Source organism: Cordyceps fumosorosea (assembly GCF_001636725.1).
Source record: "Cordyceps fumosorosea ARSEF 2679 chromosome Unknown scaffold_12, whole genome shotgun sequence".
Classification (NCBI taxonomy): domain Eukaryota; kingdom Fungi; phylum Ascomycota; class Sordariomycetes; order Hypocreales; family Cordycipitaceae; genus Cordyceps; species Cordyceps fumosorosea.
Genome location: NW_017387312.1, coordinates 150,696 through 173,803, shown reverse-complemented (window position 1 = coordinate 173,803; position 23,108 = coordinate 150,696). Strand labels below are relative to the sequence as shown.

At 57.1% G+C, this 23,108-nt stretch overlaps 11 protein-coding genes across 11 annotated transcripts; 7 read left to right on the top strand and 4 right to left on the bottom strand.

Annotated features, from left to right (window-relative positions):
- Nucleotides 1-67: 67 nt before the first annotated feature.
- On the bottom strand, nt 68-964 carry ISF_05148 (peptidyl-prolyl cis-trans isomerase; the record flags this gene model as incomplete). Its single annotated transcript, XM_018848753.1, has 5 exons — nt 68-254; nt 312-418; nt 480-649; nt 812-876; nt 948-964. 5 exons carry the CDS (start codon nt 962-964, stop codon nt 68-70), a joined length of 546 nt encoding a protein of 181 aa, XP_018703889.1.
- A 1,485-nt stretch (nt 965-2,449) lies between these two features.
- Nucleotides 2,450-4,153, top strand: ISF_05147 (epsin-3; the record flags this gene model as incomplete). The annotated part of the gene is made up of 4 exons (XM_018848752.1): nt 2,450-2,531; nt 2,584-2,615; nt 2,664-2,743; nt 2,794-4,153. The coding sequence occupies 4 exons, from the start codon at nt 2,450-2,452 to the stop codon at nt 4,151-4,153; spliced, it is 1,554 nt and encodes a 517-aa protein (XP_018703888.1).
- Nucleotides 4,154-5,553: 1,400 nt separating this feature from the next.
- On the top strand, nt 5,554-6,212 carry ISF_05146 (hypothetical protein; the record flags this gene model as incomplete). The annotated part of the gene is made up of 2 exons (XM_018848751.1): nt 5,554-5,721; nt 5,808-6,212. 2 exons carry the CDS (start codon nt 5,554-5,556, stop codon nt 6,210-6,212), a joined length of 573 nt encoding a protein of 190 aa, XP_018703887.1.
- Nucleotides 6,213-6,353: 141 nt separating this feature from the next.
- Nucleotides 6,354-6,749, top strand: ISF_05145 (hypothetical protein; the record flags this gene model as incomplete). The annotated part of the gene is made up of 1 exon (XM_018848750.1): nt 6,354-6,749. One exon carries the CDS (start codon nt 6,354-6,356, stop codon nt 6,747-6,749), a length of 396 nt encoding a protein of 131 aa, XP_018703886.1.
- A 1,253-nt stretch (nt 6,750-8,002) lies between these two features.
- On the top strand, nt 8,003-9,941 carry ISF_05144 (Zn(2)-C6 fungal-type DNA-binding domain protein; the record flags this gene model as incomplete). The annotated part of the gene is made up of 2 exons (XM_018848749.1): nt 8,003-8,569; nt 8,601-9,941. 2 exons carry the CDS (start codon nt 8,003-8,005, stop codon nt 9,939-9,941), a joined length of 1,908 nt encoding a protein of 635 aa, XP_018703885.1.
- Nucleotides 9,942-11,360: 1,419 nt separating this feature from the next.
- ISF_05143 (Ctr copper transporter family protein) lies at nt 11,361-12,152 on the top strand (the record flags this gene model as incomplete). Its single annotated transcript, XM_018848748.1, has 4 exons — nt 11,361-11,450; nt 11,523-11,872; nt 11,950-12,045; nt 12,107-12,152. The coding sequence occupies 4 exons, from the start codon at nt 11,361-11,363 to the stop codon at nt 12,150-12,152; spliced, it is 582 nt and encodes a 193-aa protein (XP_018703884.1).
- A 177-nt stretch (nt 12,153-12,329) lies between these two features.
- Nucleotides 12,330-13,378, bottom strand: ISF_05142 (Protein kinase-like domain protein; the record flags this gene model as incomplete). The annotated part of the gene is made up of 2 exons (XM_018848747.1): nt 12,330-13,148; nt 13,220-13,378. The coding sequence occupies 2 exons, from the start codon at nt 13,376-13,378 to the stop codon at nt 12,330-12,332; spliced, it is 978 nt and encodes a 325-aa protein (XP_018703883.1).
- A 993-nt stretch (nt 13,379-14,371) lies between these two features.
- Nucleotides 14,372-14,953, bottom strand: ISF_05141 (hypothetical protein; the record flags this gene model as incomplete). The annotated part of the gene is made up of 2 exons (XM_018848746.1): nt 14,372-14,749; nt 14,876-14,953. 2 exons carry the CDS (start codon nt 14,951-14,953, stop codon nt 14,372-14,374), a joined length of 456 nt encoding a protein of 151 aa, XP_018703882.1.
- A 1,328-nt stretch (nt 14,954-16,281) lies between these two features.
- On the top strand, nt 16,282-17,821 carry ISF_05140 (metalloprotease 1; the record flags this gene model as incomplete). The annotated part of the gene is made up of 4 exons (XM_018848745.1): nt 16,282-16,548; nt 16,626-17,167; nt 17,247-17,631; nt 17,702-17,821. The coding sequence occupies 4 exons, from the start codon at nt 16,282-16,284 to the stop codon at nt 17,819-17,821; spliced, it is 1,314 nt and encodes a 437-aa protein (XP_018703881.1).
- An 871-nt stretch (nt 17,822-18,692) lies between these two features.
- Nucleotides 18,693-20,913, top strand: ISF_05139 (Major facilitator superfamily transporter; the record flags this gene model as incomplete). Its single annotated transcript, XM_018848744.1, has 11 exons — nt 18,693-18,822; nt 18,883-18,889; nt 18,955-19,038; nt 19,130-19,353; nt 19,409-19,550; nt 19,610-20,037; nt 20,117-20,179; nt 20,233-20,380; nt 20,459-20,511; nt 20,627-20,717; nt 20,787-20,913. The coding sequence occupies 11 exons, from the start codon at nt 18,693-18,695 to the stop codon at nt 20,911-20,913; spliced, it is 1,497 nt and encodes a 498-aa protein (XP_018703880.1).
- Nucleotides 20,914-21,087: 174 nt separating this feature from the next.
- ISF_05138 (ZIP family zinc transporter) lies at nt 21,088-22,664 on the bottom strand (the record flags this gene model as incomplete). The annotated part of the gene is made up of 3 exons (XM_018848743.1): nt 21,088-22,274; nt 22,380-22,535; nt 22,637-22,664. The coding sequence occupies 3 exons, from the start codon at nt 22,662-22,664 to the stop codon at nt 21,088-21,090; spliced, it is 1,371 nt and encodes a 456-aa protein (XP_018703879.1).
- Nucleotides 22,665-23,108: the final 444 nt, after the last annotated feature.

Sequence of the window (23,108 nt, the reverse complement as noted above, 5' to 3'; positions counted from 1 at the left end):
ACATTTTTTTGTTCGTCCGGATCCAATACTTAGATGTTTAAAGATACACAGGCTTCAAGCCTATCGCTTACAGAGCACCAGAGTCGACGATGGTGGGGCGCTTGCTGTACTTGACAGTGCCAGAGCCAGAGCCAGTAGCCTCAAGGGCCTTGACGACGTCCAGGGACTTCTGGTCAGCAACCTCGCCGAAGACGACGTGGCGGCCGTTAAGCCACGAGGTAACGACGGTGGTGACGAAGAACTGGGAGCCGTTGCTGCGAGGTACGTTAGCTCCGGGCCTCGGATTCAAAGGAATGAGCGACAAAACTTACGTGTTGGGGCCAGCGTTGGCCATGGAAAGCAGACCAGGCTTGTCGTGCTTCAGCTGGAAGTTCTCATCAGCGAACTTCTCGCCGTAGATGGACTTGCCACCAGTGCCCTATGCGGAGAACGAGTAAGCATAAAGAATGATTGATTATAGCTCGAGGGACGGGTCGTACGTTGCCACGGGTGAAGTCACCACCCTGGAGCATGAACTCGGGGATGATGCGGTGGAAGGAGGAGCCCTTGTAGCCGAAGCCCTTCTCGCCGGTGCAAAGAGCGCGGAAGTTGGCGGCAGTCTTGGGGACGACATCGTCAAAGAGGTTGAAGTTGATGCGGCCCTGCTGAACTGTAATGGAAAATTTCATCAGCGGGGGGCTGTGCATTGGAACGCGCGGCAGAAAGCAAGGTCGCGTCGTGCAGAGCTAAACAACGCAGGACTGCAGCCAACATTGATGATTGCAGAGCAGATTGGAGATGCAAATTAAGCCATAGAAGGGAAACTACTCACCCTCGACGGCTGAGGTAGGCTTTCCGTTCTGGAAAACGGGACCCTCCCACTCGATGTCGAAGAAACTGAAAGAGCCGTATCAGTCGGGCATGCTCATCGAGCAAACAGGGAAAGGAGGGAGCGGGTAACGACTTACACCTTAGAGTTGCCCATTACTGTGGTTGCTGAAAAAAAGCGAGCTTTGTGGAAAGTCTTGGAAGAGGAAACAAGCTGTGGAAGAGAGAAAGGTCTGGGAGCAGCAGAGCAAAAGGTCCGGCGGGGTAGTAGGAGGGGTTGGAAAAGAGCTGATCTCATTTTGGCGGTTCTGGAGGGGTCAAACAATTAGCGGGATATTCCGGCCAATTAGCGCAACGGGCTGGTAGAGGCAGGGTGGGACTCTTCAAAGGACGTGAATCACGTGCGCGTCGTCGCCCTGGAAGCATTCGCCCTGCTGCCCCTGGAGAAGCTCCCCCACGGCTTTGTCAATTTGACACGGCGCCAGCTCCAGTAATAGAGCTGAGCTAGTATCGTCGCCCCAGCTCTCCCGTACCTGGTGCAAACGCGCGCCAGCTTCGGCGAGCTGAGAAGCCGGTCGCCTTATCACCTCGCTCGCATCATTGAGAGATGGTTCTGCGTGCACGGCAAGCCACTTGGCCGCCACACACCATCTCCAAAGTTGTAGGACCGCCGCCATCGTCAACACGGCTGCTGCACCTCGTTCGCTGCTCGCCATATATATTGCGCATTGGTGAGACTCTGGTCAGAATCCACTGGCGTGCAGGGAGGCGGAGGCGGCAACAACGCCCTCATTGGAGGGCCCCGGAACGGTCTGGCAAACTAACTGGTGGTTGCCACGGCATGCCGACCTATCAACCAGGACTGCTCTCTTGCATGCCGTCGCCGCCAGCTTTGCTTGGAGCACCGCAGTGCTGCTCACTCAGCCAGCGGCGCAGTCCAGTTGCAGCGCATGCCGATTGCTTCCGATACAGTTCGCTGGCTGTCCGGCTCAGAGGAGATGACGGCTCTGAAAGCAACTGAGGCATGGTGACAAACAGTGTTTCGGCCTTCATCATCGTATCGATGCTTTGCCAAAAAGGAAAGGCCCAAGTTCAAGCGTGGCAACGTAGAGTCTCACATACCTGCGAAGCTGAATTGAAAAGTAATGTACAAGAGGTGGTGGTGATAATAGGAGCAGAGATCAGGGGTGAGCTTTCTCAGAGAGAAAAAGTTTTGGTGAGGCAGGCCCAGCAGCGCCAGAGCCATTCCGGCCTAAGGTTTCAAGTACCCTTTCCCGCCAAAACATGAACTGACAAAAGCAATAACAGCCAACAGGTAAGCTATCTGTACGAGTAGGTGTAGATTTTCCCGGAACTTTTCACAATTCGCATTGGAAATATTTTTTCCAGTCGCTCTCGTACTCGCCGTATCCTCGATACTCACTCAATCGCTGTGTAAACTTTTCAATCAGTTGTATATCACGTGATCCGCTTTTGCGGGTGAGGCACGTCACCGTGTCCAGATCATGGACACTACGGCCTCCTGGAGCCAAAGCCAAGACACGCATCCCGGCTGACCTTGTTGGCCATTGAGGAAACCCGGACTGCCCGCCAACCGACCCGATCGCTTCAACTGTCCGGACCTAGTTTCGACCCCTTCAAGATGGATTTTAACGATCTCAAGAGCACTGTGTCGAACCTAACCTTGTATGATCTCAAGGCCGGGTTCCGTAAAGCACAAAATGGTATGTGGCGGAGCGCAACAGCTGTCAAGTAACGCTTCTAATGGGTAATTAGCTGTCATGAACTATACAGAAATGGAGTCAAAGGTTTGCAATGCGATTAGCCTACGAGAACCAAACTAATACCCCTCACAGGTCCGAGAGGCAACCAATAACGAACCATGGGGTGCCTCGTCGACAACGATGCAAGAAATCGCCAACGGCACATTCAGCTAGTGAGAGGCGCAGATACGACCAGCCGTCGAATTTATCTAACTGTGCATAGTCAAACACTCAACGAGATTATGCCCATGATATACCGCAGGTTCACGGAAAAGTCGGCCGAGGAGTGGCGCCAAATCTACAAGGCCTTACAGCTGTTGGAATTCCTGATCAAGCATGGGTCCGAACGAGTTATCGACGATGCCAGGGGACACATTACATTGCTCAAGATGCTGCGCCAGTTCCACTTCATTGACCAAAACGGCAAAGATCAAGGCATCAATGTGCGAAACCGAGCCAAGGAACTAGCAGAACTGCTGGGCGATGTTGAACGTATTAGGGCCGAGCGTAAGAAGGCTCGCGCGACCAAGAGCAAGTACACCGGTGTAGAGGGAGGCTCATCGTTTGGTGGTGGTTTCTCTGGTGGTAGCCGCTATGGCGGATTCGGGCCCGAGTCTTCGGGAGGCGGCCCTGCCAACTATGGCGGATACTCTGGCGGCGTCTATGGCGATGGTGGTGGCTTTGGCGGTCAATCTAGTGATTACCAAGAAGGTGGTAGTGCCGGCCGATCCGATCGATTCGAAGAATACGACGAGTTTGACGAAGGTGACCGACCCGCACCCAGCTCGACCAGAAGGGCCCGAACCGAGCGTGCCGGGACAAAGAAAACAACTCCCGAGCCTGCAAAGCCCAAAGAGCCTGCAGTCGACCTGTTCTCTTTCGATGAGCCCGCGACAACCTCGAGCGCACCAGCCCCGGCGACTGGCTCTGGACTGGCTGCTCTTGCTGGTCCCAGCAGCGGGCCTGCCGCCGCAAATGATGATGATGATGAGTTTGACGATTTCCAGTCCGCTGCGCCTGCAGCACCGCCGTCTGCTGCCCCGGCCCATTTTGCCCAACCGCTGGCCGCTCCCGCCGCAGCACCCTCACAAGCTCCGGCCTCCAATGCGTTTGCGGCCCTGTCACCGTCAGCTAGCACATCGGCCACCACTGGCGTTAACTACAGTGCATTTGCTGCGCCTACCCAGACCGCCAAACCTGCAGCTCCAGCCGGGTTCCAGCCTCAAGGACCCAACTACTTTGGCGGTGTTCAGTCAAACAGCAGCACCCAAGTCAGCACACCCACGATCCCTACGGCGACAAGCTCGGGACCTACGACCATGGCAAACACGCGACCCGTTCAGGGCAACAGCAAGCCGGCAACCCCTGCGGCGGGGGGCGATGCCTTTGGGGCTCTGTGGGGCAAGGCGAGCGCCGGCATCAAGAAGACGAACACGGCGACGTCTGGCCCTGCTCTTGGTCAATTGGCCAAGGAGAAGAGCAGCGCCAACATTTGGGGCTCCTCGGCGTCGAACTCTCAAACACTGGGTGGCACTGGGTCCGGAAGTGGTGGTGGCTCAGCTTCCGGTGACCTTCTCGGCTAAACCAGGACGGTGCAATCGTTGCTATAATACACAGGCAGACGGAGAGGCTATGAACCAATGGAAGGCAGTGGGGATGAGTTTCATTGGGACAGCGCAGGGTAACACATATTTGGTTGAGTATGTCGATCATGAAGAGTTTAGGCAAGCATGCTATTTTTCCACTTTCAAAAGTAGGCTGTTTTTAGATGGGCGTACCTGGTGCTGCTGCAATTGAGCTTCTCCATTCGATGACACACAATCCTGCCGAGCACCCCAACCGCTGCGGGCGTCCATGTAGCCAGTCGAGAGAAGATGTCTGGCCTAGCCAAGCGAGTCTAGACCTTGTCGATCCGGACGCGAGTCGATCCAGATCCGGGATGCAGGCATGATGGATGGATGCCGGGCCACAAACACGGCGACGTGCAGCCCGCCAACCGTGACAAGCTGAGCCACGGCTCCGTGTTTAACGTTATTCCCATTTGTTAAAAATAGCCCAGCCGGATCCAGGAGGACTAATGAGCGGGATGGTGGGTGGGAGAGTGCCGCGTGGTGGGCGTTGTCAACCTACCACCGGTATCCGTATCCCGGGCTTTGTGGACCGCCGGCGCCTAAAAGCGATGACGCGCCGTGATTGGCTGGGCTCCGGCGGCTGGCGATACCGGTGGCCCGTCTCATGTTGCGGCTCCTGGTGACCACTCGGCATCGCTGCCAACTGTGGATCGAGCAGGGAAAGTAAAAATAAAAATGGAAAATATCTGAGTTTTTGTTTATTCTTGCATGTTTACGGTGAGTAATGATCCTTTTTTTTTTGTCCTTTTGAGAGTGGCGGGGGGCCTTGTGTCTTTGTGACACGGAGTAGTGTTGGGCTGTGCCTGGCCCAGCTGATCCGAGCATGTCGAGAGTGAAGGTGTATAAGGATGGACGGAATTCCCTGCTTTTCGTATGATAGACACTCCTCAATTCAAAAGCACCACAGTCACTTCTTTCCTCTTTTTTTTTGGTCTTTTAACATTTCCTTTTCCCTTTGTCTTTGTCTTCTTTCCTTTGTCGTTTGGACTGGGCATCATTCAGCACATTCACGTCACTTACACCACCACCACCACCACCACCATCACCACATCTCGACGGATCCCCAACTCCATCACACTTCCCTCCAAGAGGCAGGCTCTCTCTTTTCTTTACATTTCGCTGTGCCAGAAATTATTCAACTTCCTCCTCTTCCCACTTGCTAAAACGACTTTCTCTTCCCGCCAATTGGGTCGAGAAAAGCAGCGCTCACTTCAGCAATCATTTCTCCCATCAACAACCCACCTATCAACATCCCCTTCTACGCCAAGCATCTCCCGCTTCGCACCATCAACTGTACCTCGCGCCCTCGTCTCTCGCTCCGTACGCCAAAGACAACATCCCTCTCCAGAAGCATGGCCGCGCCACCAGCTCTCGGGGCCCTGGGCTTCACCTTCACCGTGATGCGGGCCATGCAGTTCATCGGGCTCGTCATCATCATCGGTCTGAGCTCGAGCTTCGTGGCCGACATTGTCGCTTCCTCTTTCGCGGTGCCTCCCGCCCTCATCGGCACTCTCGTCATTGTAAGTCTACCCCCACCCCTTCTCCCCCGACGCCATCCATGGAAGCGTGCGTGCGCAAAAAGAAACCGCTAACGTGGAGGGAAAAGGCCTGTCTTGCTGAGGTCTACGTCATCATCAGCTACATCTTGTACTGGGACTCGCTGCTGCCACTACTCGTCGCCACGGCCGCCGACGCGCTGTGCCTCGTCGCCGGCATCGTCGTCGCCTGCGTCGTTGGCAAGCCCGTCAGCTACCTCACCTGCGAGGCGTTCCCTGCCAAAGGCAACACGGCCGTCTTCCTCGACTCGCTCTTCGCCAACGTCCGGCACCTCGACGGCAACACCTTCGCGTGGGCGGCGCCGAGCAAGCCCTCGTGCCTGCAGCTCAAGGCCATCTGGGGCATCAGCATCGCCCTGTGCGCGCTCTTCACCCTGTCCACGGCGACGACGGCGTGCCTCTGGCGGCGCCTCAAGTCCGGCGGCGCTGGCGCTCCGCCCAAGGACTTCGCGTGAAGGTGCGACCGCGGGAGGGAGGTGGGAGCGGGATGGGGAGCGGGATGGGGAGCGGGAGGGACAGACCGGGGAAGGGCGCCGTTGCCTGTTGCTAATGCAGCTTCGCAGCGGCCCCGGACCCGGAGCCTGGGGACCACGGCCATGGCGCGGGCCGGCAAGCTGGACGAAGGCGGCTCGGCGCGCGGCCTGGGCATCGTCAACGTGCCTCTACCGCATCACCTCTCCTCCTCTGATCACCGCGGCCGATATCCCACCCCACCGCCTCCCGCGGCCATCGCAGGGATCGAGTCGAAGCGCGCCGTTCGGCCAAGCCCCGAATCGCCCCCGCCGCCGATGCTCCCCGTGCCGGCAAGGGTGAGTCACGCCATCCCCGACACGCCATCGCTGGAGGCGGCCGCGGCAGCTCCCGCCAGGACGAGGTCGCGACGCAAGACGCTGCTGCAGCGCATCGAGGGGTGGTGGGATCTGGGGCTCCTGGAGAGGAGGCAGACGCTGCTGAGGAGCCGGAGCAAAACGATGGCGGAGCAGAAACTGTGAGAGAAGGACAGAATGGGTGGTGTTGCCATCGGCAAAACGGCCTCCTGGCCATGGTTACTCTACCAGTGCAGGCGCGCTACTGCGGGTGAAGTAGCATTGCAGAGAAGGGATGGGGATTTCCTTGCCACGTGTGCGAATTAGCTTTTGACAAGATTGTTGCTGGATTTTGGATTTTACACTTGTACTTTGCAGTTAGCCATCTCATGGGCTGGATCTTAATGAGGGCTTGCCTGGTGTCTGCGTCTTACACTGTCTGGGCAGGCTTACTGATCTAGAGCCCCAATCAACCAATAACAGAATGTTTGCCTGATAGTCTGGTAGCGCAGAATCATGCCTTTGAACAATTTTGTCACTGTCAGTTATTGGGGGCTAAGACGGAGCTTCCCGCGGTTCCAACCCAGTTCTGTCGCCGTCGCTTGGCTCACCAGCATCCCCTGGCTAGCTAACAGGTATTGAGGTTACATGGTATTTAGCACCCATCCCATCCCATTCCCACGGGCGGGCAGCCTTGCGCTTGTCTGTCAGCGATAGACAGCTGCGGCGCACGGGACGGACTGAAACCGACTTCTGCGCCGACTTCAGACGGCCAGGTGGAACGACTTGCAGGATTGATGTGCAAGCATGCGGCCAGCATGCAGAATGCAGCCGAGTTGTCCAAGGTTGACAAGTTGGACAAGCTTGAGGCTGCACCACACCATCAAGAGTCTAGTTGTCTAGGCAGGTGGTTATTGGTGCACGGTCTGTCGATGGAGACTTGGACCTTGTTCCCGGCCACTAACTTCCATGTTAACTAGTTAGCTCGTCAGCACCAGCGGCGATACTTTTCGGTGTATCTGCCGAGCTGACTAAAGCGTGATGAACTCTGCCGAGATGATGATTGAGAGTCACATCACACTTTTTTATGTATGTATGGAGACTGTGGACTGAAATCGAAATCGACAGCGTCCGCTTGCTCCCCACCATCACCACCCACCTGCAAGTAAGTACTGCAAGTCGATTGCATCTCACCATTGCCAGTCAACCAGTCTACACCACACTCCACTGAGGCTGTTGTGGTGTGCTTCTACAATTGAGACATCGCCACCTGCCCCCTGGACTTGTTCTGGCAATTGAAAAAAACACGGCTTGCCCTCTACTGTCATAGCCGAGCTGTCCTGAGTTGTCATCTTTCAACCCCTTTCCGCGAATCTTATACGTGGGAGAGCTACCGCCTCATTTTGACTCAAGACGTACTTACCCCCGCAGTCATCGCCATGTCCGCCATCAGGAGCCTACTATCCGGCAAGGTGCGCTCGCAGTCGGGCTGCTACACCTGCCGGCTGCGGCGCAAAAAGTGCGACGAGAGGCGGCCCGTCTGCGATGGCTGCGCGGCGCTCGAGATTACCTGCTTCTACGGCGAGCAAAAGCCCGACTGGATGGACGGCGGGCCTAGGCAGCGCGCCATGGCCGAGACCATCAAGTCGCAGGTCAAGAAGCAGGCCAGCCAGCGGCGCGACCGCAAGTACCTCGAGATGCTGGAGAGCGGCACCCGCATGGTCAACCTCAACGACGAGCCTCCCGCCGCGACCAACGGCGACCACTCGAGCGACACGCCCGCCGTGTTTGCTTCTGAGAGCGATCGCGCCTTTGACACGTCGCCGAGCTCCATCAGCGCTACAACCGGCCCGTCGCCGGATATGCCCTGGCACCACCATCAACTTGCGGGCCCCGGCCCTGAGCGCAAGAGCGACTACGACTCGGCGCAGGACACGCACCTCATCATGAACTACGTCGACTTCGTGTTCCCCTACCTGTTCCCCTACTACCAGCCGCCGATCCTCGTCGGCGGCCGCGGCGTTCCCCTACTCCCAGCCGCCGATCCTCGTCGGCGGCCGCGGCTGGGTGCTGGACGCCTTCCTGCACGGCAGCCGCGCCATCTACTACACGGCCATCGCGCTGTCCTCGTGGTTCTTCGGCGTGCTGCTCGCCGGCGGCGAGGAGAAGCACGCGGCCTGCACCGAGCGCATGGCGCGCCAGCTGCACCACCAGATGGGCATCAGCCTCAAGGAGCTGCAGAAGAACGTGCAAGCCATCAGCGCCAAGCGAGGCGGCGGGGACGGAACCTCGTGCGCGCGCGAGGCGCTCGAGGTCATGCAGAGCGTCATCCAGATGCTCATCTTCGAGGTGACGGCGGCCAACAAGGACAACTGGAAGATGCACCTGGACGCGGCGATGGCGCTGTTCGCGCAGATCCTGCCGCGGCCCGGTGGCTGGACGGAGACGCTGCATGCACTGTGGACGCCCAAGTGGCCGCCGCCGGAGATGGGCATCCGCCGCCCGTGGAGCACCGACCAGGCGGCGCTGCGCTTCTTCGGCGCCAACCTGCTGTACATTGACGTCATGGCGAGCATCACCATGTCGCGGCGGCCGCGGCTGGCCGCCTACCACGACTCTGTCATTCCCATCGGCGACGACGGCGGCGGCGGCCCGGGGGGCGACGCGCCGCCGTTGTCGACGCAGCCGCAGTCGGCGGGCCCGCTGCGGATGGAGGAGTTCTTCGGCCTGCAGAACTGGGTGGTGCGGACGCTGGGCGACATCGCGGCGCTGGACGCGGACAAGAAGGCTGCGGCAGCGCGCGCCGCGGGCGAGGGGATGACGGCGACGGAGCTCTCGGCTCGTGGGGAGCCGCTGCTGCGGGCGGTCCGGGCGGGCATCCGGCACCTGGACGAGCAGGACTACGCGCAGACGCCCGTGGAGCGAGCCGTCTCCGTGATCCGGGACCCCCTATCCAGCCTCAACCCGACCGCCGCGACCGCAGCGGCGAAGCGCCCGCAGTTCGTGATCCAGAACCTCATCTGGCTGCACGCGGCGTTCCTGTACCTGGACGCGGTGGTGTCCGGGTGGCGGCCGGCGGACGCGGAGGTGCGGCGGTCGGTGGACAAGGTGACGGAGCTGCTGGTGGGCCTGCCGGACGGCAAGACGATGCAGTCGATGGCGTTCCCGTTCTGCGTGGCGGGGTGTCTGGCGGCGCGGGAGGAGCTGCGGGAGCGGTACAGGGCGCTGGTCGGGCGGCTGGGCCCGCTGCGGGTGTTTGGGACGATGCAGGAGGCGAGGAACATCATGGAGAGGACGTGGGCGGCGGGCGCGGAGGGCGAGGACTGGGACGTGGCGAGGTGCTTGAACATCCTCGGCCACGGGGCGCTGCTGATTTGAGATGCAGGGCAGCCATGGTCGTGGCCAAGGGAAGCAGAGTCGGCGATCAGGGTCGTAGAGTCGTTGTGAGGGAAGCGATGCTGGGCGAGGATGGAGTTTTCGGTGCAGCGAACACTTTGTGTTGGGATGCTTTTGGGCGTTGACTTTTGGTGTTGTTTTCGTATTTCCCTGGAGACCCGTGCTTGGCGAGAACCCTTGTGGGTGGCTGTCGCTGGGGTTTACGGGTCTGCTGGTACTGTACAGATTCATCTTTGTCTTTTCAATTTTTGTTGAAATTTCTACAAATCAGTAGATTGTGGCGAGAGATGTATAAAAGCCAATGTAATTGTATAAAAAGAAGAAGAACAAAACACCTGCATGGCGATGCATTCCCGCTGTCCGATGTTCCGATCTGCTACAGGGTCTGTGGATGCCGTCACAGCGAGTGATCAGTGAGCTAGTTTTAAGGTTTTACTGGGGTGGTCAAGATAAGCCTTGTCCCCTTGTCCCCTTGTCCCTCACCATCCTCGACATCCCTCGCTGATGATGCCCCGGCGCTCTTTATGCGACGATGCATGTCGCGGATGTCATTGAAGCAAGAAAAAACAAAAAAAAAAGCTTGTATGCTTCGCCAACCCCTTCATGTTTCTTGCCATCCTTTAAGGAATGGCGTTTTCACATCTTGCCACTTGCGCACAAAGTGAGGCAACCATTGATGCAGCATCGGGATCCCGTCCACTAACTTTAGGTACCAAGTTGACTAGCTTCCAGCCACATCCGCACCCGGTTGCCGGGCGGGCTCCTTGTTTGAACTACCAAAAGCAACTCATTCTTAGCGGGAAACTTGCTCAATCATGCGCTCCATGGGGTCAGACTTGTGACAGCTTGAACTAATTTTTTTTCTCTTTGTCCACTGAAATCTAATCCACTTGCGGAGCATTATTAGGGTCCTCCAAGGCTTGCCCGATGGCTGGCTTGACCACGGACAAGGCGTGGGAGAGGATAGCCTATGAGTACCCGAGTATCGAAAAATTTAATTACTCATGGAAAACACGCGACCAAGTTGCGCTGGATTTGAGGGGTTGTGAGCACGTTTCTGAGGCAGGCCAGCGCAAGAAAGACTGGCTTGGGCCCAGCCCATCCCATTGTCTGATGGCCCGGCCCATCGCCTAGTTAGGAATGCATGCATGCATGCGACGTGCATGGACGTAGAAATAAAGCCTGTCGCCTTCCCACCTCGGCCCTCTTGCCAAGTTGTCTTTTTCTCTTCTTCTCATTGCTCTTTGTCTGTACGACGTTGAATAGTCCTGCACTGAATCAGTCCCCTGTGTATTCTGCTCTTCTTCAATCCTCGTCTTACACACACGTTCTTTCCCGAGTAACATCCATCGCCCAACCACAACAACCTGCCGAGCGGATCGATTACTCTACCACGTCAACATGGATCACGGCGGAATGGACCACGGTGGCATGGACCACGGCGGCATGGACATGGGCGGTGGCAGCGGTGGTCGCCAGTGCAAGATTGATGTAAGCAGCCCCTACACGCAGGGTCGATGCCGCACAACTCCCCAGACAGCTAGCTAACCACTCTTCCACCAGATGCTCTTCAACGTCAACACCATCGGCAGCTGCTTCTTCACCAAGGACTTCTACATCGAGACCAACGGCCAATTCGCCGGCGCCTGCATCCTCGCCCTCGTCCTCGTCGTCGCCCTCGAGGGCCTCCGCCGCGCCACCCGCGAGTTTGACCGCTTCATCACCGCCCAGCACGTCGCCCAGCACCGCAGCGGTCCCGCGGCCGTCGCGGGCCCGCGCAAGGACAGCTCCGACGGCGTCGTCGCCGCGGCTCCCTGCGCCCCGATCCCCCCCTTCCGCCCGAGCCTCGTCCAGCAGGCCATCCGCGCCTCCCTGCACATGCTCCAGTTCGGCACCGCCTACATTGTCATGCTGTAAGTCGCCTCGTCTGAGCGTGGAAACAAGCCCGCGTGCAACCTCGGGTTGCTAATCGATGTGTGTCGCACTGCAGGTTCGCCATGTACTACAATGGTTACATTATCCTCTGCATCGTCCTTGGCGCCTTCGTTGGTTACATGGCTTTCAACTGGGAGCCCATTGCTGTGTCGTAAGTGGCTTTTTTGCCCTGCCCTTCGCGGAGCTGTCGCTCGTATTAACACTCGCAATAGGGATCAGCCCAACGGCACCAAGGAGGCTACTGTTTGCTGCGGTTGAGCACAGATCAGGGCGGGAGCGCCTTGAATTCGTCGTAATTAATGACTTGCCCGATGAAGACTCAGTTAGCGACTCTTGTTTGGAAACGCAGTTTGATTGTAATACACTATTTATTTATACATCGCTATGGTGTGCTCAGACCAGGCGTCTCATGCAGTGTGCTCCTCGCCTTATCTACTACAGCTCATCAGCGCGGGCAGTAGGATTCTCACCTGCCGACGTCGCAGCACTCTTGGCCTGTCCCTGCTGCGCGCCCGTCTTCTCCTTCTTCTTCTTCGCGTGCAGCTCCAGCGCGAGCAGCTCCCGCGGGCTGCCGTCCGAGCTGCAGCTCGCGAAGCGCCACCAGTTGCCGTGGTACGTGCCGACGACGTTGGCCAGCACCCAGCGCACCGGGGCCGGCATCGGCGGCCAGCGCGCCCACCGGCCGTCCTCGAACGTGCGGTCCAGGTTGAGCAGGAAGAACGGCACCACGTCGAGGACGCCCGCCTTCATCACCGTCTTCTTGCCCCACGCCTTGAAGACGGCGGCGGCGGCGGCAGCCTCGTCGCTGCCTTCCAGGGGCGCCCGCGGGTGCGCGGCCAGCGCGGCGATGGTGCGGACCTCACTGTGCAGGTGCTCCTCCAGCGGCGCGCGGAACGAGTCCATGATGCGCAGGAGCTCATCCGCCGAGAGCTCGGAGGAGAGGGTGCTCTGCAGGTATGTCTGGAATTGGGCGACGCCGTCGATGAAGGCGTCGTGCTCCCGGCGCGTCTCCGCCCAGACGGTGTCGTCGTGGAGCAGCGTGGACACCTGCACGAACAGGTTGTCCTCCTCGTCGTGGTGGTGCGAGGTGACGAAGGAGGCCCAGGTCAGTGCGTACTGCACAAAGTCGCGCGCGAGGGCCGGCTCGTCGTCGGCGGCGACGTATGGGGCCTGCTGGTAGATGGAGTTGAAGCCGCGAATCATGGAGTTGTGGACGAGGGCCATGTGGGTGGCGCCCGCGGTGAAGAGATCAGTCTGCGTCAAGGGTAAGAAAAATTAAGAAGAGACGCCGGATGAGATACAGGGCTGGGCTTTGGGCTTCGCACCTTGCCTGTGAGATGCTGGGGCGTGGCGACGAGCACGATGGGCGCGTCGGCCCATGGTGATGTCGGGGCCGAGGTCTGGGCCATGTAGGGCGAGTAGTTGAAGAAGCTGGTCGTCGCGAGACATGCCGTCCCAAAGACGAGGGTGCCGATCAAGGACATGATGGGCCGGTTATAAAGAGGAAAAACCCGGCTGGAGGTTGGCAGTTGAGGTCGAAAGGATGATGAGACGAGTGGCCTGTTTGAGAGTAGTCAATCACCCCATGCTGCAAGTCGGTGGATGAGAGGTAGTTACAGGGTAGCAGCAGTAACCCGGGGCGGGATGCTGAGATTACAGTGGCTCCGATTGGCTGGCAGTCTACTGGGCTGCTGCTTTATAGTACAATTTTCCGAGGTGCACAGAATAATCCATTGAGACTTGACACTAGCAAGATGCCGGAATATTCTTGACTACTGAATTTCAATATTTTTGAGATTTTATTATTCCTGCGGCTTCAACGGAAAAACGGTAAAAGGCTACCGGTTGACTTGTCTGGGCTGCGCCGTGCTCTGCTCCCCTACCCTGGACCACTTGCGGCACATGCAACTATGAAGCTCGCCATCATGACATTGGGAAAAAGGCAACAATGCAATTACCAGCTGGACGCGTCCACCTTCTTCTTGGAGAACAGCCGGTCCCCTGAGCCGGTTATTTCGGAGCCATGCTTATTAAAGCGAGTCCACATTCGTCCACGTTCAGCTCCGTCTCGGCCCTCGTTTCCCACGGACATGGTGAGAAGACTGCGACAAGTAGGCTGCACGCCAAAATTATAAGTATCCTGCCGAAAATCGGGATGGTTGTATGCAAGTCCCCGATGATCAATTTTCTACCGTAGAAATCTATGTAATTTCTCTTCATTTCACTTATAACCATAGTGATTGATTAGATAAGATCGAACGTTTCCATGTAAATAGTGTAGTTCAAGAACGCCACATCCACGAGCGTATTGAGTTAACTCCTCAAGCCATGCTTCGGGTTTGCTCGGCAGTCCGAGTAGGACCCCTCAGTTTAATAAAAGGCAGTCGTTGCCGCAAAGCGCGATTTTGGGCCATCTTTGCCAATCCTTTCTCATCCATGTACTCCAAGACTGGGAGACACAACGTGCGGGACAATGTCTACAACAGCAGCCCATCCACTCCCTGTGCCTCATCGTCTTCAACCTGCTCGCCGGGTTCGTCGCGACGTACACCGGCCGGTACAAGCTCCTGACCGTTTCTAGGGCAGGCATCCGCATCATAGGCCTGGGCCGGATGAGAAAGTATCGGGTGGCCAGCCCATCGACGTTCCAAGTCGTGACTCCGCAGGTCCTGATGGGCCTGGGCGGCGGGCTCATGACCGCCAACATGCTCACCGTGGCGCAGGCAGCGGTGCCTCACGATGAGGTGTCCATCGTTATCGGGTTCATCCTTCTTGTGCTGCAGCTCGGTGGCGCGATCGGCAGCGCCGTGGTAGGCGCCCTCCAGCAAACGCTTCGGCCGAGCCTTCACAAGTACCTGGACCCAATCCCGGGTGTCAACGCAACGACTGTTGGACTCATCTATGCGCAGGGAAGCTTGGCGGCGAACAAGTTTCCCCTAGGCTCACCTGTTCGCGACGGCATCATTCATGCTTGGACTGACAACATGCACAAGCTCGTGGTAGCGGCGATCACGCTGGCCGCGGTGAATCTCATGACGTGCGTGGTGTTGGGAGACCATGAACTGAAGGACAAACGGCAAAATAACGTGGATGAAGCTAAACCAGGTGTTTTGCCACCAGCTTCTACGTGTGCCTGATGAGGGTATTAAGCTGGCATGGAGGCGATGCATGTATTCGGTAGCCAGCTCCCATGTAAGGATAGGGAAAGGTACGTGATTGAACTGCGCTGCGTCTATTCTTTTAGGTTAGAATTATTAGCTGCCGTGAGGTGCCAAGTCTTCAAAGTTGTTGCACGTTCCCTTTGCGTTCTCTTTTCATTACTTTGAACCGGCCTTGGGGAATTTCCAGATGGCATAGTCGCAACAAGACCGACATCTTATCACGAAGTCGCATAATCATAGGTTCAATCCCTATGAGCTCTGACTCAGGCTATGGCCCAGACTGGTCATGTTTGCGTCATATGCGTACCCGTGTCGTCGTGTTGATGCGAGTCATGACGGCATTTTATCTAAGGAGAGAGGCAGAGAAGCGCTCGCTTAGCGAGTCGGCTAATTGTTGCAGTGATTCTCTGTCGAGCAGGATAAGCTTCATGCGGTTCCGAGCAATGGGGATTGTGACATTCGATGCCGGCATATCATGTAGACAATATTAATTTCCGGTGCCGAATGTGTGGATGTGTGGATGGGATGTTGTGGATTTGTTTGATGTGCTGCGACTCAGCTGATTCAGGCACCACTGTCGGACTGGTCGGCTTGGCTCGAAGATTATTCGTACAAAACGAGTCGTTCTAACCAAGTATCCTGCTCGAAGCTAAAGATCACAGTTTAGAAGATAAAATTAGCTATTGCAGGCCCTCTGTCACACATCCACTCAGCAGCTGCGCCTCAATGTTAGCACGAGTCAAACGTGAACTCGGCGAAATGGGGCCTCCAGTTGTGAAAGAGTAATAATGTTCAACTTTCCAACTGACTTCAAGGGAGCAAAGAAATTGTCCAGGTTTATGAATAACCTCGGAATAAAATTTAAACTTATATAACCGCTCTTAAGCATAATAACCACCTTTAATAGTCGCACTGATGATTTGGGGCTCTATATGTGTGTATACCTAGTATTATCTCCTCCCTGCGTCGATAAAACGGCGTCCATATCCAGCCAGGGTCCATGAGCTTGTCAACTTAACTAGTAGAATCATTTTGAAGGAAATTGGCACCATGCAAATCGGAAAAGCTTCCGCCGTTTCGGTTGGCCCGAAACTCGTAGTCAAGGTATTAAGTTGTAAAGAATATAAACCCGTCGTCCTCTGTCAAGGGGCTCTTGCAACTTGTTTCTCTCGCCATAATCTTCTCATTTCTCCTCATCTGCGACGCTGTTCCAGCTAATCTACATCATGACAGCATTCCTAACTCTTCTACTCCCCCTACTGGCGCGGGTTGCTGCTGCAAGCACCGCAGTCTCGACTCCTGAAGATGTGACCATGTGGTGTGACGGGGACCTTGACCTCGAGTCGGCCGACCCGGCGCCCTTTTACGATCCTGAACCTTTGCATGACGCTCTACAAGGCCGCCAAGAAGCGCAGCAGTTCCCCCCAATGAGCTTTCGAGTCTTCAATCACGTTGTTTACGCGAACGAGACTGTCGAGGGAGGCTGGGTAGCGGTACGTTGATGCTGCTTCTATGCAGCGTTTTTTTTTGTGCCGCCATCGCCTCGTGCGCCAGGCTAATTCCGAGGCAGGAAGACGACATTAAAAAAGTGGTCAACATGCTGAGCACGGACTTTGGGAGGTTTGGAGTGTCCTTCACCTACGTCAACACAAGCTACATCCCGGACGAGACCTTGACCACCGTGACGGACCGCAAAGAGATGCACAAGACGTTGGTGAGGCCGCTGCGACTGGGCCAGTATGCGGACCTGAATCTCATCTGGGTGGCTTTCCTTCAAGGTGCCAAGGGCGCATGCACCATGCCGGCTCCTGGTTACTTGAACGGCAAGCTCACGCGGGATCAGGTGGTTCCCGTCGACGCCTGCACCCTGCGCGCCACGACTGTCGAGGACGTCGGCGGCAAGGTCATCACCCACGAGGTCGGTCATTGGCTAGGCCTGTTCCATCCTTGGGACAAGGGCTGTGAGGTTGGCGATTACGTTGCCGATACCTGGCCGCAGGAGATGGGGACGAACAGCATCCCCAAGGATAAGAAGAGGAATGACAACGGCGGCGAGGTCTTCCAGTGTGGTGAATGGCGCCCCAGCAACTACCGTAACTTCATGGATTACTTGTGAGTTCCGCCACCTACACCCGTCTACGACATACCTGCAACCATGATTTGCTAAATCTCGTCACTCGGCTCCATCTAGCCCTGACCGGAGAAACTTCACCGATCTCCAAGGCGAGCGCATCAGGGCGCATGGCTACCTGCGCCACAAGTACAGCACCAAACGTCCCGTTTCCACCAGCGAGGGCGAGCTCTGGGCCGGTTGCAAAGTCAACTGGAACGGTCCCAAGTCCTTCCCGAACGGCCTCGCCTGCGAAATGAACTCGACAGAGACCCTGACCCTCTCGTGCGCTGCCAAGGCAGCTGCCGGTGGCTCAGGGGAACAATTCACGATCGAAGCCCCTTGCCCCCTCGAATGGGTCGGACCTGCGGAGTTCAATGGCGAGGTCAACTGTGAGGAGTTGAACTTTAACCATTTCCAATGCAAGCCCGCTGCCGTCCCGCAAGCACCCAGTCAAACCAACCCGGTAGGCTCCCTTGAGGCGATAGCCATGAGCCAAGTCATTGTGCGAGAAGCTAACCCAAATGATACGGCAGGCAAAGGAAGATGAGGACAGATGGGTCTGGGGTGTCGCGGAAGATATCAAGTCAGAGCCCAAGCAGGAGAAGAAGCAGGACGATGAAGAGCCGTGGGTCTGGGGAATCACGGACAATTAGAAACTTGGAAGGCCGACTGATGAAGCGGGAAATCTTGCGCGATGATGTCGGGGGGGGCGTTTGGAGAGGGGCGTTTGGGGAGGGGGCGCTAAAGTATAAAGGATGAACGGACAAGATACCTTGAACAACAGCACGGAGGAGGATCAAGAGTATTCCTACAAGCTTGATATTTTAACACCTATTATTTTGAAATTTTATCAAGTTAGTAATAGATACTTGAAGTATTGCTAGACCTGCTACAGTCATATTTTCAGCCTCTCTACCGCTCTCTCCTGGCCATCCATCGTCTTCATACAACATCGCCAACCACTCCCGGACTACCCCCCCTCAGCCTAGAAAGTAGGCGGAAAAAACGTCGAGAACTCGTATGCTGTTGGTTGCCTGGAATACCTGCGTAGTGTTAATACAGCTACCATCGACATTGTTGCGTGGCTTACATCCAGCAGCGAACTAGTGCCGATCTCGGCTTGTTCCCGCGTTGGCGGCGCCATCCGGGCTTGGGGTGACGGTAGTGACAAGCCTAGGGATAATGCAATTCAGTGTCTGATGCTCCGTACTAATACCACCTGCAAGACAAGAAGAAGACCGTCCGTGCACCTCGCATCCCCCGCCCCCAAATTATCATCTTTATCCGAATGGTTCAAGCCCACGAACGCGGGGATGGTGATGAGATTAGATGGTGGTGGTGCCCAAAGGAAGCCAGGCAACGTCTCACTCACTCACACTAGCCAACCCCCCACGTAACATGGCAAACAGTCGGGCTCACTCTCTCCCTCTCTACCCCTCCTAGCTGGCACTCATCAATTGTGCCCTCTTCCTCTCTTTAAATAGAAGACCAGTCAGTCTAAGCATCTCACCTCCCGCTGCCGTAATGACGAACCTCAACGAGCTGGTCGCCGCAGTCGACGAGCCTCAGAATGCCCAGAAGCAGTCCAAGGAAGAGCGAGCCTTTGTCGCCCGGCTCGACCTTTTTCTCCTCACATTTGGTTGCATTTCGCAAGGTGAGAACAAATAAGCAGTCCCCCCCTCTTAAAGACTCGTTTTTAACACCCATGTCACAGTCATCAAGTATACATCCTTCCGCCCTCCAAGCCCCCTCCCGCCGGGGCCTTGCTAACTAACATGGCCCTCAGGTATCTTGACCAAACCAACATCAACAACGCCTACGTGTCGGGCATGAAAGATGACCTTGATCTCCATGGAGATGAGTTGAACTTGTCCGTTGCCCCATTTCTCATTTTCCCTGCCCATTTCTTTCAAAAGAACCCCCCCCCCTTTTGCTTTCCTGGACGCTGACCAGACTTCGAGATTCACCACCTACTTCAACGTCGCCTACTGCATCATGCTCATCCCCTCGCAAATCATCATGACCTACGTCCGCCCCAGCTGGTGGCTGCCCTCCATCGAGATCGTCTGGGGCGTCATCACCGGCCTCATCGCCATCACCCACAGCGCCAAGCAGGTCTACGTTCTGCGCGCCTTTCTCGGCCTGTGCGAGAGCGCCGCCTACCCCGGCATGATTACGCTGTTCAGTGAGTGGCCATGCTGAATGCTCCTTGCGTAAACCGCTGCTAAGCATTGAAACAGTGTCCTGGTATACACCGACGGAAATGGCCAAGCGCATCGGCTTCTACCACTCCTGCCAGTCGCTGGGGCAGATGCTTTCCGGCGCGCTGCAGGCCGCCATCATCAACAGCCTGAGTGGCAGGTCTGGCCTTGCAGGGTGGAGGTGCGTCCATTCTCCTCTCTCCCCGTTCGCGATACCCTTCCTCACTGGCTCATACATAGGTGGCTCTTTGTCGTCAACGCCGTCATCACCGTCGTCTGGGGCCTCGCAGGCTACTTCATGATCCCCGACATGCCCAACAAGCCGAACCCGTGGGCATTCTGGTTCAAGAAGGTTCATTCTGAGCTCGCTCTTAGTCGCCTAGCTCGTACGAACCGGGTTGATGCCAAGCCCATATCATGGTCTGGCGCTAGGTTGGTTTCCCTCATCTCACTTGTACACACAAGACTCGGCATGTCTAACGCGGGTCCTTCCCCCTGCAGACGTACATTCACTCATTGGCTGGTATACATCGTTGCGGTTCTGTATATTGCCATGGTCCTTGGGACGTCGGGTGCCGACTACTTTGGCTTGTTCCTCAAATCCGTGCGCCGGAGCGATGGCAGCCAACGCTGGACGACCACGGACGTCAACGTCATTCCCATCGGCGGTTCTGCGGTAACCGTCGTCTTCGGCAAGTCATCATTTAATTCATCAGGCGTAGCGACTCCCCTAACAATGCTCATTAGTCTGGGTCTGGGCATACATGTCCGACTTCTTCCGCACGCGTTGGCTGTTGATCATACTCCAAGGTAAGTCGGAAACCAAAAAGAAAAACTGCCGTATCCTTTCTCACAGCATCTAGCCACTATTGCCGTCATGGGTGCCATCATCATGAGCGTCTGGACCACCCATCCTCAAGCAACGCCGCTCTCTGCCGCATACGCAGCTTATTTCATCCAGCGCACCGCCCTCGGAACCGCACCGCTCATCTGGGCCTGGCTGTCCGATCTGTTCGTCTTTCCTCAAGCCTTTTGCCCCCTTCTTCTTGGCCACGATAAACCATACGTACTTACCTGTCCCGATAACAGGTCACCGACTGACCCAGAAGGTCGCACCCTCATTGTCGGCGCTTCCATTGCCGGTTATTACTCCATCTCCGCCTGGAGCCAAGTCCTACTCTGGCCCGCCAGCCAAGCTCCCTACTGCAAGTCTCACCGCAAAAGGTGCCACACATCAGAAATCTAACATTTCAACAGACAAGTTCGGTTGGCAGTCTGCCTCTGCGCTCTGCGCACTCGTCATTGTCCTTTGCGTCCTTTTGCGCATCGTAGATGTCCGCTACCTCGCGTAAGTCTTCTGTCCTCCAAAAACAAATGGAGAGAGCATGCACATGCTAACGACGGTGCTTCTCTGTAGACCAAAGAGAAAGATGGATGCCCAAGTTGCTGCAGATAAATGGGGAGATGGAGATGATCTCAAGGAGGGAGAACGAAAGTTGAACGCAGAATCTCAAGTGAGCCGTGTGCAGAGTACCGCCACGTAGAACAACGGCTCGTCTTCCCCAACGCAGACATGACGAGAGCTTATTATTCAGGATCCAATGGCAATGTCATCAAGTAGACTGCAAAGGCAAACAATTGTCAAAAACTAGTTTGATTACACCCCAACGCCGTGCCAGCTTAAATACTTCTATGTCGCTATCAATCTCGAGGGACTCCTACGCAAACGCGCCGACGAGCGCCATCAACGTGGCGCCGGCAACGACGCACAGGTACGCGTGCAGCCTCTTGCGGCCCTTGAGGATCTTGAAGCTCTTCTCCGAGAGAAAGTCCTCCGCGAGCAGCTGCACCAGGCCCGCGTAGAGCAGCAGGCCCGACGAGATGGCGTTCATGACGCCCACCGTGATGAGGCCGCCCATCGACGACGGGTCGTAGATGCGGTGCACGAACAGCCCGATGGCCTGCCCGATCGGCGTCGTCACGCCGTACGCGAGCACCATCAGCCACGGCCGCACTGAGCCCCGCGGGAACTGGATCGCCGCGATGCGGCTGCCCAGCGCCAGGCCCTCGAACGACTGGTGGAAGCTGACGGCGACGAGGAAGACGACGAACGCGGGGCCGGTCGCCACCGACAGCGCCATGCCGATGAAGACGCTGTGGAACAGGATGCCGGCCTCCAGCAGCAGGCACTGCAGCATCTGCCGCTTCTGCTGCTCGGGCGTCTGCGGGGGGAGGCTGCTGGAGTCTGCGCGCTTGTGCCCACCGCCGCCGCCGCCACGATTCAGTCCCCTATATTGTCGGCCGTTTCCGCTTCCGTTCGCGCCGTTGGGCACGGGATCCAGCTCCTCCAGGTCGAAGTCGAGATCCGAGTCACCATCCGCAAAGGCGTTATCAACGGAGCGCCTCCTCGGCGGCACGATCGTCGGCGTCGATCCGGGCAACGGCGAGGCGCCCGCGACGAGGCCCTCGGCAGCCTCGGCGTCCGGGTCGCTAACGGTGAGGTTATCCGGGCGGTGGCTGCGTCGATCCGCAAGGCCGTTCATTCGGTGGGCGTTGTCGTCGTCGTGGCCGCCGTGGGCGAGGTCGTCGTCCTCGCCGTCGAGCTCCTCCCACGCGGCGTGGCTGTGCGAGTGCGAGTGGCCGGCGCCGCGCGCCGTCAGGTACGACTCGACGCCCACGACGACGATGGCGGAGACCATGGCGATCAGGCCGGGGAGCGGCGTGTACCCCTCGCTGAAGAAGTCGGGCAGGCACGGGTCGGTCAGCGACTCAAAGGCCGTCGGCAGGAGGTGCACAAAGGCGGTCGCGAGCAGAACGCCGGTGCCCACGTGTTGGCAGTAAAAGATGAGGCGGCTCTGCGATCGGCCGGTCGTCGCGCGTCGTCCGATGAGGGGAAACCCGCAGGCTGCGCGTTCACTCGGGTGTTAGCTGCAGAAGGGGAGGGGGAAAGGGGGGCTCGACTGTGATGCCCAGGGGGCCATCGCGTCGGATCGAGGGTCCGGGGACGTACCGAGTGTGCTCAGGGCCAGAATCAGGAACAGGGCAAAGACGTGTGCGGCCATGTCATACCATCCCTGGCCCTTTCCACCGCACTTTGGTCGGCCGTTGGCATTTTGCCGGCGTTGAAGTTCGGCCATCAGTTGTGTGGTTGACCATTGCGTGGCATCTGTAACCGGGTTCGTCCCATGTCAGAAACTCCGTGTCTCTCCATCTCGGGATCGACCAACCGTGGCGTGGCCGCGAAACGCCTTTAAATGCAAAACTTACCTTGTGCCAGGCTGGCGATGTCGCTCATGGCGAAGGATGTTGCTGGAAGCTTGTCCACGTCTCCGAGAAAAGGACAGCAGCTCGCTGTTTTGTGTGTTGTGCAAATGCAATGGGAGGGGGCATTGTTGTCAAGGCAAGAGGCCAAGCACTGAGCAAATAAAGCAATCAGGGGCGCCACCTTTTTGGACTTTTGGAGGGTCTTGGTGCTGTAACTACAAGGAGCGCCACAGCCCCCAGCTCATCTGAATTCCGAACCAGCCGACCGACCTTGATCAAGTAAGAGATTAGGCAGGTAATCCCCTAGTAATTCAGGTTATTATTTTCTCGCAATTGCCCGGAGCTTTTGAACCGATCCCAGCCGCAGAAGAATATACAGGCCTTGGGCACCACCGTTCAGTGACACTCTGTTCGCTCTTGCGGGGCATCTCCCACAGCCCCAGCGTCCTCAGCTTCGGCTCGGCAAACACAGTGC